The 16,360-nt window shown below is 35.1% G+C and overlaps 1 protein-coding gene across 2 annotated transcripts in view; it reads left to right on the plus strand.

The window, feature by feature from the left end:
• Window positions 1-16,360, plus strand: part of USP8 (ubiquitin specific peptidase 8) — a 63,191-nt gene that overhangs the window by 10,946 nt on the left and 35,885 nt on the right. For both annotated transcript variants that reach the window (XM_055437481.2, XM_055437480.2), the window contains exons 2-5: window positions 4,689-4,857; window positions 7,888-8,032; window positions 12,204-12,289; window positions 13,887-14,049. In XM_055437481.2, the coding sequence (XP_055293456.1) occupies window positions 4,754-4,857; window positions 7,888-8,032; window positions 12,204-12,289; window positions 13,887-14,049 (498 nt within the window). In that variant the 5' untranslated portion in view covers window positions 4,689-4,753. The remainder of the gene's footprint in view (window positions 1-4,688; window positions 4,858-7,887; window positions 8,033-12,203; window positions 12,290-13,886; window positions 14,050-16,360) is intronic.

The raw sequence follows: 16,360 nt of genomic DNA on the forward strand, positions 1-16,360 counted from the left end.
TTGCCACCTGTTCTTAATATCTTCTTCTTCTGTTATATCCATACCATTTCTGTCCTTTATCGAGCCCATCTTTGCATGAAATTGTTCCCTTGGTATCTCTAATTTTCTTGAAGAGATCTCTAGTCTTTCCCATTCTATTGTTTTCCTCTATTTCTTTGCATTGATCGCTGAGGAAGGCTTTATCATCTCTCCTTGCTGTTTTTTGGAACTCTGCATTCAAATGGGTATATCTTTCCTTTTCGCTTCCCTTCTTTTCACAGCTATTTGTAAGACCTCCTCAGACAGCCATTTTGCTTTTTTGCATTTTTTTTCTTGGGGATGGTCTCGATTCCTGTCTCCTGTACAATGTCAGGAACCTCCATCCATAGTTCATCAGGCACTCTATCTATCAGATGTAGTCCCTTAAATCTATTTCTCGCTTCTACTGTATAGTCATAAGGGATTTGATTTAGGTCATATCTGAATGGTCTAGTGGTTTTCTCCACTTTCTTCAATTTCAGTCTGAATTTGGCAATAAGGAGTTCATGATCCGAGCCACAGTCAGCTCCCTGTCTTGTTTTTGCTGACTGTATAGAGCTTCTCCATCTTTGCCTGCAAAGAATATAATCTGACTAGGAAATCCTTGTTCATTCTCTGTCCTGACTAGTTCCCAAAGATGTTCTTTACTTTATTTACTTTCTCCTCATACTTTTTCTCATCTATCAAAAAGCCTTCTCTCACCAAGACACATAAATGCAATCCCTTGCTTGATACTTCCTAAGATCCCTCTAGTTATACTTGATCTTCTTAATTTTTCTTATTGTACATTATTTATACTTTATAGTTTGATACTTATGGTTACATGTTGTATTAACACTGCTTACAATTTTCTCTTTCACATTAGTTTTTAAACTTTGTGAGGAAATGGATCACATATAATTTTGAGTTCCTGGGAGCACAGTGTCTTCTATGGTAGAATATCTGTGAACATTCAAATTGAATTTAACTTTGAAATAGCTAATGGTTTATTATTTTAAGTTGCCTAGGTAGCATACACAGTTTTTATATTCTTTGTCTTTCAAAATTCCAAGCTTTTAAGGTAATCATGAGAAACAGATTTGACTGAGACATATTCTCGACCTTCAACTTAGAAGGTTCAAATAAATAGCTCTCTTTCCCAACCAAGAAACTTGACTGTCAGGAATCGAGAAAATAGACTCTACCTGACTTCTTAAATGTGTGTTCTGTGATTAGACCACTAATACTTATGACCCAGAAAAAGGATAGAGTTGGAAAAACAGATACTATCAGACTGGTGCCAAGTTACTCTTAATGTTAATCCTTATGTTAGTACACTTAGTGTTGCCAGAGAAAAATCATTGGGCTTTTTGGAAATTATATTTCAAGAGGTAGCCTGTATTTGGGGGAGGAAATGTTTCTTATTTTTGAGTAAGCTTAAAATCCTGGCTGAGCTAGGTGGGGGTAGAAAAGTCAGGATAAGTTTTATTACCCTTAACTTTCTGTCCTCTGCTGTGCTTAGTTGCTCAGTCGCGTCCAGCTCTTTGTGACCTTATATGGACTGTAGCCTGCCAGGCTCCTCTGTCCATGGGAATTCTCCAGGCAAGAATACTAGAGTGGGTTGCCTTGCCCTCCTCCAGTGGATCTTCCCAACCCAGGGATCAAATCCAGGTCCTCTGTATTGCAGGCAGATTGTTTACCATCTGAGCCACTAGGGAAGCCCAAGAATACTGGAGTGGGTAGTCTAGCCCTTCTCCAGAGAATCTTCCTGACCCAGGAATTGAACCAGGGTCTCCTACACTGCAGGCGATTCTTTACCAGCTGAGCTACCAGGGAAGCCCCTTCTGTCCTCTAGCCTTCCTGAACAGTCCAAGCTCCAACATTCCTTGCCCTCGGTCACCTTCTGTTGTAGCATCACTAAGGCCTCACGTTTCCTTAAGCACCTTCCTGGAAACTTAGTTTCTTGGCCTTAGTGTGCTTTTCCTTAGTCAAAAGTATTATTCCTCAACTGTTGCTTATGTTTCAGAAGAAATTATGTTTCTGAACCATTACTCTATCCCATCATTTTCCTTTTCATTGCCATTTTTAAAAAGTTATCTACAGTCTACTTCCATTTCTTTATTCCTTAATGCTGTGCTCTTGCTTCCACTCATAACACTGTTTGGAAGCTGTGTTCAATGATGTTATATATACCAGACTCTATTCCAAATCTGTTTTGTTTTTTTAATGAGTACTTACAAACATAAACTTCACATTTACTTGTTTCACCCATAACTTCCTAACTTACATCTGTCTGGTTATTCTTTTCATATTTTTATATAGCTGGATATTTTATTCATATTTGTATTGTTAATAGAATATTAATATAATTGCTTTCTTTAAAAACTTAAAATATGTTAAGTACATTACATGTTATTTTATATGCTATAAAAGCCTGATAATAAAATGATCATCTGTATCAAATATTATGGGCTTCCCAGGTGGCACTAGTAGTAAAAGAACCAACCTGTCAATTCAGGAGACATAAGAGACTCAGGTACTATCCCTGGATTGGGCGGATCCCCTGGAGAAGGGCATGGCAACCCACTTCAGTATCCTTGCCTGGAGAATCTCATGGACAGAGGAGGCTGGTGGCTTACAGTCCATGAGGTTGCAAAGAGTTGGACGCGACTGAAGTGACTTAGCACAGCACACCAACTATTACATGTAAAATAAGCTACAGGATATATTGTATAACAGGGAATATAGCCAATATTTTGTAATAACTATAAATGAAATATTACTTTTAAAAATTGTGAATCGGTATATTGTAGTATTTAATATTGTAAATCAATTATACTTAAATAAATACATAAATTAATTGATCATCTGTGAGCATCTGTGAATATACCACCCAACTTGAGAAATAAAACCTTACTTTACTGATACCCCTGAAGCTCTGTGTATTATATCCTCGACATTTCCAGAAATAGAATTTTATGTTTACTGTTCCTACCTTTATTTATAGGTTTATCTGATTTTTATCCTTAAGCAATATATTGCTAGTTTTAGTTTGTTTTAAAACTTCATACAAAAGGTGTCATGTTGTATGTATTCATGCTTTTTCACTCAGCTTTAGAGGCATAAGCAGAGATTGAGGAGATGTTGAGCATAGCGGGTTAGGAAATGTTCTCCAGTTAAACTGTTTATCCTGGGAGATCAGGGGCCATGTCTTATATATCATTTGTGAATTTAACATGTAGCATTATGTTTCTTATAAGGTAAGACACTCAATGTTATTATCTGGAAACCCAAGGGATCCCTATTGTATTCTTTCTTTATTGGATGCTCTTAGCTGTTTTGGTGATGCATTGTTTTTCTGTGGGGGGGTTATTTATTTATTTATTTTTGCTTTCTGGTGATGTCACTCTCTCTCTCTTTTTTATCTTTTTTTAAAATTTTTTAAAATTTATTTATTTTAGTTGGAGGCTAATTACTTTACAATATTGTAGTGGTTTTTGCCATACATTGATATGAATCAGCCATGGGTTTACATGTGTTCCCCTGGAGATGCATTGTTGATGAGTTAGATACCTATGGAGAAGGATGTATTTAATGTTGATTAATCCATTTGGGAGTTATGGTGTGGTTCAGAGCTTTTTTTCTTATCACTTTTTTCTTATCACTGATAGGTTTAGACATAGAACTCACAGGGTGGGGGGGAGGGGGGCAGAGTAGAAAATGTTTATGTATGAGATCTTTGTTTCTAAATGCATAGATCTGAGACTAATTCAAGTGCTTGATTAAATCTGTGTTTGTAGATGCATAGAGACGGTATAGATGGAAAAAAATTAAAATTATAACCAACTTTTAGAGAAAAATAGCTAGGTTTGGTGAATGAGTGGATTAGTGGCACAAGGTTGGAAGGGATAAGTATCAAGAAATGAGGACACATTAATATTTAATATAAAATGTGACTAGCGTCAAAGCAAATTGGGGTACTTTTGGAGTTTCACATAGGCCAGCAGAAGCCTTTTCCCCCCTGAAGTTGTACCTTACTCAGCATCATAGGAATCAGTGTTCGTTGATGTCCATTCATCTGATACTAGTAAACAGAATGAAGAGCATTGAGATTGTAGAAAAAAGTGATAGGAAAAAGTTACGTCTTTTTTAATTGAAGTATAAATTGATTTACAGTTGTGTGCCAATCTCTGCTGTACAGCACAATGTATATATATGTTATACATTATTTTTATATATTTTTTCCGTTAAGGTTTATTAGAGAATATTGAATTTAGTTCCCCATGCTATGCATTAGGACCTTGCTGTTTATTTATCAAAATGTAATAGTTTGCACCCACCAACCCCAAACTCCCAGTCCATCCCTCTCCCCGACTCTCCTCTCTCCTGTGCCTTCCCCGCCACAATCGCAAGTCTATTCTTTATGTTGATGAATCTGTTTCTGTTTTTTAGATAGGTTCTATTGTGCCATATTTTCGATTCCACATGTAAGTGATATCATATGATATTTGTCTTTCTCTTTCTGACTTACTTCACTTAGTATAATAATCTCTAGTAGTATTCATGAAACAAATGGCATTGTTTCATTCTTTTAATGGCTGAGTAGTATTCCATTGTATATATGCACCATATCTTCTTCATCCATTAATCTGTCGATGGGTTTAGGATTATGTGTGTTCATTTTATTTCAGAAAAGAACTCCTTTTAATGAAGTGCACCATTCATTGCGGAAGTGGAAGAGTAAAGATTACTCATCATGCCTGCCGTGGCTTCAGTTCCTAAAGAACTCTACCTCAGTTCTTCACTAAAAGACCTCAATAAGAAGACAGAAGTTAAACCAGAGAAAATAAGCACTAAGAAGTATGTATACTTTGCTAGTTTGAGTCATATTCAGGTATCATCCGTTATTGAAAATTAGAGTGTTCTGAGTTTGAGTGAACCCCGGGAGTTGGTGATGGACAGGGAGGCCTGGTGTGCTGTGATTCATGGGATCGCAAAGAGTCAGAGATGACTGAGCAACTGAACTGAACTGAACTGAATGAAGTGTTTGGTAAGCTAAAATGGTGTAAAGAAAGGAAATAGTTATCTTTTTTCATGAAAGCAAAAATTCCCTTCGAATTTCTTTCTGTTCCTGAAAAAGAGGTATTGAGTTAGGTCTTCTGTAAAAGCAAAGTGATATAAAATAACCTTACGAAACATGGGGGATAGCTGTTAACTTTTAATTTATTTCCATTTTATTAAATGAGTTAAAGAAGTTCTTAATTTTATCTTGGCAAAATACATACATATTCTGCTAATATGCGTATTATCTGGACAAATATATCACATCGTAAGTTAAATAGGTAAAGTCTGCAAGGATTCTACAAACCTCATTCAGCCACAGTTAATGTCTTTGTGACAGTAAAAATGTACTTAATTGAAGATCATTTTTATTTTTGTGTATCTCACATATAAAATACAGTTCTAGCATAGTCTTTCTTTGATTAAAAAAGAAGAAATATGTATTTTTTATGCAGTATTCAGCACAGTATTTGTGTCAATTTGACATGAACTTTTAACATAATGATTTATTTTTTGTGTTTCTGTTTTTGAGGACATGTGGTCTGTTTATGTTGAAGTCGACTATATGTTGTAGTAGAGGCTAGAGATGATACCTTCCTGAATTTGCCCTGAGATAAATAGAATAGAGATGGAGAAGTCTAGGTATTTTGATATTTACTGGAAGTTGTTTAGCTTAAAATGGGATATCACTAAAATTGTTAACTTGTTAATAGTTTTATCTCTGGTAAAGTACAGGAGGCAGTAGGGGAACTTCTCTTCTGAATTTATTTTGACCAACAAAGGAGATGATTTAGACATATGTATGAGATGGCTGGATGGCATCACCGACTCTGTGGACATGAGTTTGAGTGTACTCCGGGAGTTGGTGATGGACAGGGAGGCCTGGCGTGCTGTAGTTCATGGGGTCGCGGAGAGTCAGACACGACTGAGCGACTGAACTGAACTGAACTGAACTATATTATTACAGAGTTGAGAGTGTTTCGGAAAGAAAGGTGGGTCTTGCCAGCCTTACACCCTACACTTGAGGCAGTCAGATTTTAGAAATTGGGGGAAAACACGTGTTCTGTGACTGGAGATAAATGTAAGGCTCTAAAAAATAATGTATATGGTTCTAAATGAACCTGTGAAGAGGCATCTTAAGCCTGTGATTGCACTAGTACATCTTTATAAGTCATTTTCTAGAGGAAATAAATAAGATGGGAAGAAAATATCAATAAAACATGGATGAAGATAGAATAGTAAGAACTTTAAAGAAGATCAGGAAAGAAAATTCTAGAATGAACTGATACTTTTAAAAATTACTAAAGATAATATGGACTTTCAAAAAGATTTTTGGGTGGGGAAGGGGTAGGAAGAATGAGAGAGTGACTGGTCCACTTCTTGAGCCAAGTTGGTGTTGATGGGGTGATAGAGAAAATAGCTCTGTTAAACTCGCTTGGAATGATTTTCAAATAGGAAATAGTGGGAAGGATAAAACCACCTTGAAGCTTTCTCAGAGAGCTTCATCTAATCTTGAAATAGATAAATCTGTTTTAGCAATGTCTGCTTTAGCTCTAGGACTACCCTGACCCCACAGGGAGTGGTATTTTGGAAGAACTTCCTAAATGTACCACCACAACTCATGTTCTTACAATGTCATAGTACTAGTCTAGCGGGTGCTAGAATCCTTTTAGGATGTGTGGCTGGTTCATTGGACTCACAGAGGCATTGCAGCCATCTCAGCTGGATCTGGTATGTATGGGCCCATGGGATTTACATGCATCATAGTGAAAAGAAATTTGGGAAAACCTAAAGGCTATTGCACCCACTCCTAAACTCAGAGAATCTCCTTACTAAGCTTTGGTTTGATTTATCTCTATTCTAGGACTTCATTGCTATGTTTAAGAGGGCATACACACTGACTGAGATTGTCCTTGTGTAGGACTGCCTTCGGTCTTAAAGGCTGCTTTGGCCCCTGTTCCTTTCTGTGGTGGTCTAATTCCTTCACCTGACCAACTTCATCATTAATCCATGTCTCAGTCTTAGAGCATAGTTTGAAAAATATAGAAAACAGGATGCACTGCTTTGTAGAAATAAATTAGTGATAAAGCATATTGTGTATAAGCATTGGTACCATAACTTGGTTGGTGAAACTTTAGTCATAAGTGAATGTAATTCCTCTTGTAGAAATGTTTGTTTTATTAATTTGCTTTCTGAGGACTGTTAAATCAGGAAAATGTCCTTAGAATGAATGCCATAGAATCCTCAAATTATTTTATTGGAGTTTTAAGATGACATGTTTTTAGACTTAAAATCCCTTTTCCCTTTAGGGCCGGTGAATCATTCCTCTATTGTGTAGAAAACTCTAAAGAGATTAAACTCATGTCCCCTTTCCTGGCTCTCGTCTTGGGTGGGGAGAATTTTACATCATGGTTAATTAGAAAAGAGTAGGAGAATTGAAAAGTATTTAACTTTAAAATAGTAACTATTTTATCTCCCCTACTTCAATATGAGTAGTATACAGCTCTGTTCTTTAATTGTAGAGTATGACTATTACATGGATGCTGGAGGACTATTTGCCTCAGGATTATCTTTTGTAGTAAATCTTTTTAAAACTAGTCTTAGGTGCATTTTGAACAGTTTGGTGACATACAAACAATTTAGGAAACCTAAGTATTGTAGCATAAGGGAAATTTTCATGTTGTATCTAAACTTATATCTAACTTTGTATCAATTCTGAAGTAGTGCAGTCTAAATTATGAAATGTATTGAGATTTTCTGTCGACTGTATACATGACTTTTTCCTCCCAGATTTCAAGTGTTTTAATTATTTTTTCCTCTGATTTTAAGTTATGTACAGAGTGCCCTGAAGATCTTCAAGACTGCAGAAGAAAGCAGATTAGATCGTGATGAGGAAAGGGCCTATGTGCTATATATGAAATATGTGACTGTTTATAATCTTATCAAAAAAAGGCCTGATTTCAAGCAACAACAGGTACCCTTTATTTCTAAGCTTTTATATGCTAAGTTACACGGTGGAGCTGTTGATCTCTAACATTTTTAACTTACCCTGAAATTTAGCAGCAAATTCAAATTCTTCTGCAAGCAGAAAAAGCTAACTAAAGATTTACTTTAATTATTTGCAAATTTATATGTGTGTGTGTGTGTGTATACATACTCACACTGTGTACACATACTTCATTTGCTTCGGATTAGAACAAGTTTATAGCAGCATACAGACTCATAGTTTTCTGTTGTAATTGTTGCCAGGTCAAATGGAAGGATTCAGTTTACTCATGCATTAAATAAGAAATATATGACTGTAGTTGTACTTTTTCAAGAGTCAGGGTTTAGTCACTTGTTTTTATGTGATAGCTCTTGTACTTAATTGACATCATAGCCATATTAAATATATCAGCTTGCAAAATTAACGTTGACCACTTCCATTTTTATATATTTATTTATTATTTTCAATCCTTTGAGCCAGGTGCCTTTCTTTCAATTTGCTGAAGCACCAGGAGGTATGGTGGGAGAGGTGTTAGTGGGTAAAGAGAATTTTTGGCTGGAATAAGTGTTGCTGGAGAAGATGGTTGCATTTTTATCACACCAGAAACAAACGAAAGAAGAAAACAGAAACTGGGTTAAAGAAATGGGAAGAATATTGTGTTCATGGTTCTACCTTTACCTGGGAATTATCTTGCTACTAGAGAACAGTAGCAAAATCCTGCTTATAGATTTCTTACCTGGTAGACAAGCCATTCTTGAATTAATATTGTGATTTTTACTTTGATTCACTAGTGGCAGAATTAGCTTGTCTCATTTAAATTGACTTACAGAAACATAAAAAGAAAAGTTCTCTTACTCTTCAAAATAACCTTTTTTTTTTTTTTGTCCACAGTAATGGGACTGATATAATTCCTTTTGGTTGTGGGTTATGGGATAATTTTACTATTTTCTTTAATGGTGACAAATGATAGCTGGTGTTTCTTCTCACCAACAAAATTAAGCTAGCAATCTTTACAGGGTTTTAGATCTAGCTTTGGAAAGGTAACCCCTTGCATTTGGAGCTTCATCTTCCTGTCTACAGATGGGTGGAATGGTCCTGCCCTTGGAACATTCTTGGACATACTTACCTTCAGATAAAGATGGAGCCCTATTTTGCACCCTCTTTGATGGTTTTTACCATATCTGTTAAAAAGATACTGCTTTGAGCCAGTGTATAATTCATGTATATAATACTTCCTGTTATCCCTGATGTTTTTCCTAACTCCACTGGAAGATTTCTGAAAATAACAGTTATGTAATGGACATTTTATTCAGAGGGTCTTTGAGTCATGTTGTTTCTGCTCAACATAAAATTGAAGAAAAGCTATTCTACTAAATACATATGTATGGGTTATGAAGGACTACCCACAACTCAAAGCTTTGGCTTATTTATGAAATAATAAAAAGAACCCAGTGCTGGAAGACCCTGGTGCATCACAAAAACATCACAGACTGGGGTAGAACATACCTGGGTTGGGATTGCACTCTCTCACTGTGAGCTCCTGAGCAAGTTCCTTCATCTTTCCTGAGCACCCCCAGTTCCTGTAAAGGGGAGCCTCCTTGGTGGGTTGTGGTAAGAATCAGAGTATTATCATTCCTATCATACTGTAAGTATTCTATAAATATTGGGTGGGTGATTGAATAAATGGTGGCAGTTATTCTGCTTATTTCTATTGTAAACATGTTTTTTATTCATTAAAACATAAACCTGAATTCTGTCAGAAATATTAAAAAGATACTGCTTAAAAAGAAATGTAAAAGTATGTACTAAAGTAAATATTTTTGAAAGATTTGACGATTTGGAGAACTTTGGTAGTTTTGGTGTCTGCTTTTTTGTCTTTTGTGGTAGAGCCAATTTTTTTATGTACTTATTTTTGCTTTATTTTTCTAACTTAGTGGTTACATTTTTTTCTTTGACAAGATTGGGAAAGGTTATGTATTTACTTTTTTTTTTTAAGCTTGAAGAGGTTGGAGTAAATTTTAATCAGTAAGAAATTTTTCCATTTCCACAGAGTATCTATTGCATTTCTGAAGAGGATATCCATTAATAGTTGAAAGTGGCAGGACTTGTTCAGGTTAAGAAGCTCCCTGCAAAGGCTCAAGTAACCCAAGCTTTTACTTCATATGCTGTGAAAACATGTTTATTATTTACTCATTGAAAAATATCAGTTTATGAACAATTTTTTAGGGTTATCTGAAAAAGATGGAAGCCAGATACACTGAAAATATTAGTACAGCAAAGTCTAGATGCAGTTAGAATATTTTTATTCCTAAAAATTTTTTTACATCTCCATGGTGATCTTGATAATTAATCCTAAATATTATTATTAGTAAACCATTTTGTTTGGGAAGCATAAGAATTGCTTGAATTTGTGTGTTCGGGAATAGGTAAACCTAAGAAGTAAATGCTTTTAGTTGTATAAGTATTGGACATTTTTTTTTATTATTCTGCTAATTATCAATGCTATTGAAAAATTGGAAAAGTATTATACTTACTTGAGCTGTGTTCCTTTAAGAGCACAGAGAGAGATAATTATTGACAAGAAACCTCACTGATATTAGGGGAATGTCTTCTGGGAGTTTGTAACAGCCATGCCCAAACATAATTTTTTCAGCATTTCAAGTGTTAAGTCAGGCTTTTAAATACCAAAAAATTAATAAAGCAAATCATAGTGTTTTTTTGGTTTTACTTTGCATTTTGTTTTTATCAGAGAAATGTTAATGATTATATTTTATTTTCTCTTAAAGTAGTACATCAATAGTCAGAACATTGTGATAATGGAAGTAATTCCACTTCCCTTCCACTACAATTTTCAGTTGATATAATGTTGAATAAACTATACTTTTATTAAAATTACATAGTGAATGCCCTTTTATTCATTTAATATAGAAGAATAAAATCAACTAAAATATAATCTGCTTTTAGCCTAGACAGACATATGATAGTTGTTTGTTATCAACAAATGTATCCTACCAGCTCTTCCATAACTTTTGAGTACAATAGCATTTGTGATGAATTGTGCTAATAGGCTCTGTTTGCAAAGTCATAGTGGTAAGCTGTGACAAATTAGGTACATTACTTAGTTAGCTGGGTCTCACTCTACTACTGTCATGTCAAACCAACCATGATTTGAAAATATCTCTGATTGCAAGATCCAGTGAACGTCCCCTTAGGGAAGTGATTTTTTTTTTAAACTTCATTTTGCTTGTTAATAATTTATGTACTAAACGTGTGTGTGTGTGTGTATTATAACGTAGATACGTAGATCATATTATTGATAATTTATTTCCTGGCATTTGATTTTTCGCAGTGGTTTCCTCAAGTGTAAAACTTGTTTTATATCTGAAGTGATTTACCTCCAGTTGGGAGGTAGGTGGTATAAAATACAGGTAGAAGGAAACATCGGAGAAGGCAGTGGCACCCCACTCCAATACTCTTGCCTGGAAAAATCCCATGGGTGGAGGAGCCTGGTGGGCTGCAGTCCATGGGGTCGCTAAGAGTCGGACATGACTGAGCGACTTCAGTTTCAGTTTCACTTTCATGCATTGGCGAAAGAAATGGCAACCCACTCCAGTGTTCTTGCCTGGAGAATCCCAGGGATGGGGGAGCCTGGTGGGCTGCTGTCTATGGGGTCGCACAGAGACGGACACGACTGAAGCGACTTAGCAGCAGCAGCAGCAGAAGGAAACATCTCAGTTTAAAATAAGAAAAATGCTATGCTATAGATTGGTATAGAATTTGCTTTGCTGCTTCTGAGACTAAAAGAACTAAGTAACATATTTACAGTAGGAAAATATATATTGCTTCTGAAATATGTAGTTTGCTTTTTGGCACTTATTCAAAAGCAGTGAGAATAGTATTTACACTCCTTAAAGGTGTGTTACAAATTACTTACTGGATTTTCTTTTAAGCATACTAATGATATGAAGAAATATTTTTGAAACAACTGGAGAAGTCATTCTCTAATGTAGGTTTAAAGTTTTAAAAAGGATTTTATTCAGTCATAATATTTTTATCTAAACTTTTATTTATATGCACAGCATGATTTTGTGTTCTTAGCATTAGTGCTGTGTACAGTAGCTAGTACTAACAGTATGAAATGGTTTTCATATAATTTTAGGACTACTTTCATTCTATACTTGGACCTGCAAACATCAAAAAAGCTATTGAAGAAGCTGAGAGACTCTCTGAAAGCCTTAAACTCAGGTATGGACACTATTATGAAATCTTTAGCAAAATGTATATTTAGAAAATAAAAATAATGCTTAGAATAGGGCCTTTGTTCATTTATATATGGCCATGCATATAAATCCCAGTTCCTGGGGAAAAAGTCTTACTCATGTGTTACCATTAATATTCTTTACTGAAAATTTTAAATGTTTAGACTGATATATTGTTAAGATAAGCATTGGTGTATTAGATTATAACTCAAGTCCAATATTTTCTAAGTTTCTGACAGGTTCTTCAGAAAAACATAATTTTCTCATATGCTTCACGTTGCAGTGACATGTTGTAACACCATATGTTTCAGTTTTTAGTCATTAGTCACTCTTTAACAAAATTAAAAGGGAACTATTTTTAATTCACTGTTTTTTCTCAATGGATTTTTAATACTCAGATCAATTAATAGCACCAACCTATTCTAGTTAGACAGGTTTTCCCTTGCTATCTGAAAGTAAAGTGTTCTGTGAAACCATACCTAAGCTGAAATGGCAGAGGGCAAAGAAACAATACCTTAGGAGACATCTTGTTACCAGATGCACAAAACAAATAATCGAGGTACAGCACAGATGCTCACAGACATAGTGCAAAGCTATAATAACAGTTCGGTGCTGAGATGCTAGTGTAGTTCTGGGGAAGGAGCTTGGCAGTGCCAGCTCTGCCCAGGGTGTACACTACTTCTCTGACAGCTTGCTGAAAACAACTGCTAAGCACTTGTTTTTCTTTTTTCACCTTTTTCCTATAAGTGAAAATCATCTTCAAATTTGTTTCAGTTAGTAAAAACAGGTACTTATGTAAGTCTTTTGTAAAAGTGAAGTTGCATAAAGAAAACTTTGGAAAAGCAGGAATACTTGTATACATCATAGCCTTTACTTAGACATTATCTTTTCCAACTAATGTGTTCCCTTGGTCCTTTCCAGAATTGCTAATCTTGGGGTTGAAATATGTTGAGGTGGATGAAATCATTTAGAGTCACTGTTCCCTCTCTCCTTTAGCCAGTTAATCAACCAAGTAGAATTAGAGTTTCTTCTCATTTTGGGATTACCCATTATTGTTTACTCTTGGATTGCTTAGATTTCCCTAATCAATTATACTACTAGTAGCAATAATCATGTTCGTTATTCCTCTGTCTTTGGGGCTTTAGGTTCGTTCACTTATTTATTGTCTGTACTTTTGTATTTTGAGGTATTTTATAATAAGGCTTTATAGTTTTAGGATTTTAGGACTGTAAATCCTTTAAAAAGGAAATTATAGCATATTTGAATCTTCAAAGGGTTGAAATTAGTGAGAGGGAAAGAGCAAAAAGAATATTCAACAACTTCAACTTGAGAGCATAGAGTATCTTTTCAAGCTTTTTGAGCAATTTGAAATAAATCTACAGAGGGCAGATTTGTGATTGGGTCACACAGAGTCGGACATGACTGAAGTGACTTAGCAGCAGCAGCAGCAGCAACAACACTGGCAGAGTTGAATTTCAGTTGAAAGAATATAGCCATAAAATATCTCAAGGTGGGGAACTGGATATGTTTTATTTTCCACCATCATGCCAATAAAAGACATCTTGACTTCTCTTTTCAACTAGATATGAAGAAGCTGAAGTTAGGAAAAAACTTGAAGAAAAGGACAGACAGGAAAAAGAGCAGCTGCAGAAACAGAAAAAGCAGGAAGCAGAAAGAAAGGATGATGGCACATCAGATAAAAGTTCTTTGGAAAATGTACTGGATGCCAAAGACAAAACCCCAAAGGTATTTCAGGTTTATTCTGTGAGCTAGTAAGACTGGTTCTTTTTGTCAGATGATTTGTTTAAGAAGAATTGAAATACCACTATGTCTTTTCTTTTTAGGCAATAAGGATAATATTTAATGTGATTTCATTAGAAATTGAATTAATTAATTCTAGCTTTAGTTGATTGCAGATTTTTTTTGTGTGTGTGTGTGCTTCTGCAGATATATGTTGTGTGTATTATTAGGTTTTAGCAGTCACTGTAGACTTTACTAGAGTTGTGGAAAGGGCATTTGAACTGTGATTCAGTATATCTGAGTTCGGGTCCCATATCAAGTCTTGCTTTAACTGTTTTGGGACTTAGTTTGGGCAGTGAAGGTTTGAAAATAGATGATCTTTAAGGTCTCTCCTTTCTAATAAATGTAATTTACATTAGGGAAAGATCTGGTACACTGTTTCTTTGGTATGAAACCTTTTTTCTATCCTTATTTTTTCCCTTTTACTTTTTCTTCTTTTCTCTGTCCCAGTTTCCCCTTCCTCTTTGTCTCCTTCTGATTCCATTTGGTTCAGTGGTTACTTGTAGTCTTTTCAGCTGTATCATTTGTTTGCCAGAAACTGTTAGTGATACCTGCCAGTTATCACTATAACTCCCTGCCTTTAACCTCCTCAGAAGCTATTCTTTGTAAAATATAATTCCTTAAGCACATTTGAAATTCATGTAAAGATTTCTAATTTAATTTTTCCTAAGCATTTTGTAGCTTTCACCTATCATTTGTATGTGGGTCATCACTGATTTCATTAAGAAGTAGTAGTTGAATTGCTTGACAGTGGGCTAGGTACTATGTAAACAGAAGTGAAGAAATCCAATCTATTGATTTTAGGAACTCATAATGTAAGATAAATAGTACTGCTGTAGAGATATATTCATTTATAGGTCAAATGGCTAATAAAAAAAAAAAAGCCAAGATTCCCAAGAACTATATAAAAGGAACTTTTAAACTTTGATTTTGCTGCTTTTCCAACAGCAAAGCTATCTTTCGTTACTTTTACTTTTGTTTAGCCTTTTTATATTGAAAAGAGAATACAATTAACTTCTGTTAACACAGCTTCAATAATCAACTAATGTTTGCTATGGTTTTTATCTGCACCTCCTCTTTCTTCAATCAAATTCTGGATGACATATCATGTTACCGCTAAATAGTATGTATCTCAAAGAAAGAAATGTTTTTCTTAATAACTACCACGTTGTTTTCCTACCTCACAAAATGCACAATAATTCCCTGATATAAATTAAAGCCCAGCCTATATTTACCCACGTGTCTCATAGTGATTTCTTAGAGTTGATCAGTTTGAATCAGGATCCAGACAAGGTCCACTCATTGTCTTTTGGTTGCAGTGTGTCTTAAGTCTCTATCGCATCCTGTACTTGAGTCTCCTCGTTTTTCATTTCTCGCATTTGGCTTTTTAATACTAGATCAGTTCTGTAAGATGAACCACATTCTGGATTTATCTGATTACTTCCTCCTTGTGTCACTTAACTTGTTCCTCTGTTTCCTGTATTTCCTGTAGGCTGGAAGTTCAACCTAAGAGCTCAGTTAGATTCAGGTTCAGTCCTTTTTTTTTTGACAAGAATGCTTCATAGGTGATACTGTGTACTTTATATTATATCACATTAGGAGGCACATAATATACATTTCTTTTTTTACTTTTAGTGATGCAGAAACAGATCTATAAATTCTTGTGGGTCCTTAGTTTTCCCATCTCCAAAATAAGTTAGTACTTTAGAGCAGGGGTCCACAGCCTCTGGGATCTAATGCCTGATGCTCTGAGTGGAAGGTGACATAATAATAATAGAAATGAAGTACACAATAAATGTAATGCACTTGAATAATCCTGAAACCATCCATACCCTCGCCCTGGTCCATGGAAAAATTGTCTTCCACTAAACCAGTCCCTGGTGCCAGAAAGGTTGGGACTACTGTCTTAGAGAATTATCCCATTTTATCTTGGTTAGGAAATACAAATTTATAAAATTTTGTATTAATTCATTTTCCTTTGAGTCTATACTGGAGGATGCTGAAGGGAATGGAATTTTTATTTCACTATAAGAAGTGCTGTCTTGTTAAGTTAAAGACTAATTTTCTCTAATAATTTGTGCTTTGAAATTATATTTCACCTTTAACTGGAGAAAAGTTTGAGGCAATGACGTGTGAATGTGATGTTACTAGTTGTTTTAGCTGTTGTCAGAGTAGTCTGATAATGCCATTGCTGTTTGTCTGTATTTTTATAAAATGCCAATACCCTGCACATTGCATTTCATAGAAGACTTTCAAA

This window comes from Moschus berezovskii, chromosome 9 (assembly GCF_049115385.1).
Source record: "Moschus berezovskii isolate FMDL1 chromosome 9, NW_MosBer_1.0, whole genome shotgun sequence".
In the NCBI taxonomy this organism is placed as follows: domain Eukaryota; kingdom Metazoa; phylum Chordata; class Mammalia; order Artiodactyla; family Moschidae; genus Moschus; species Moschus berezovskii.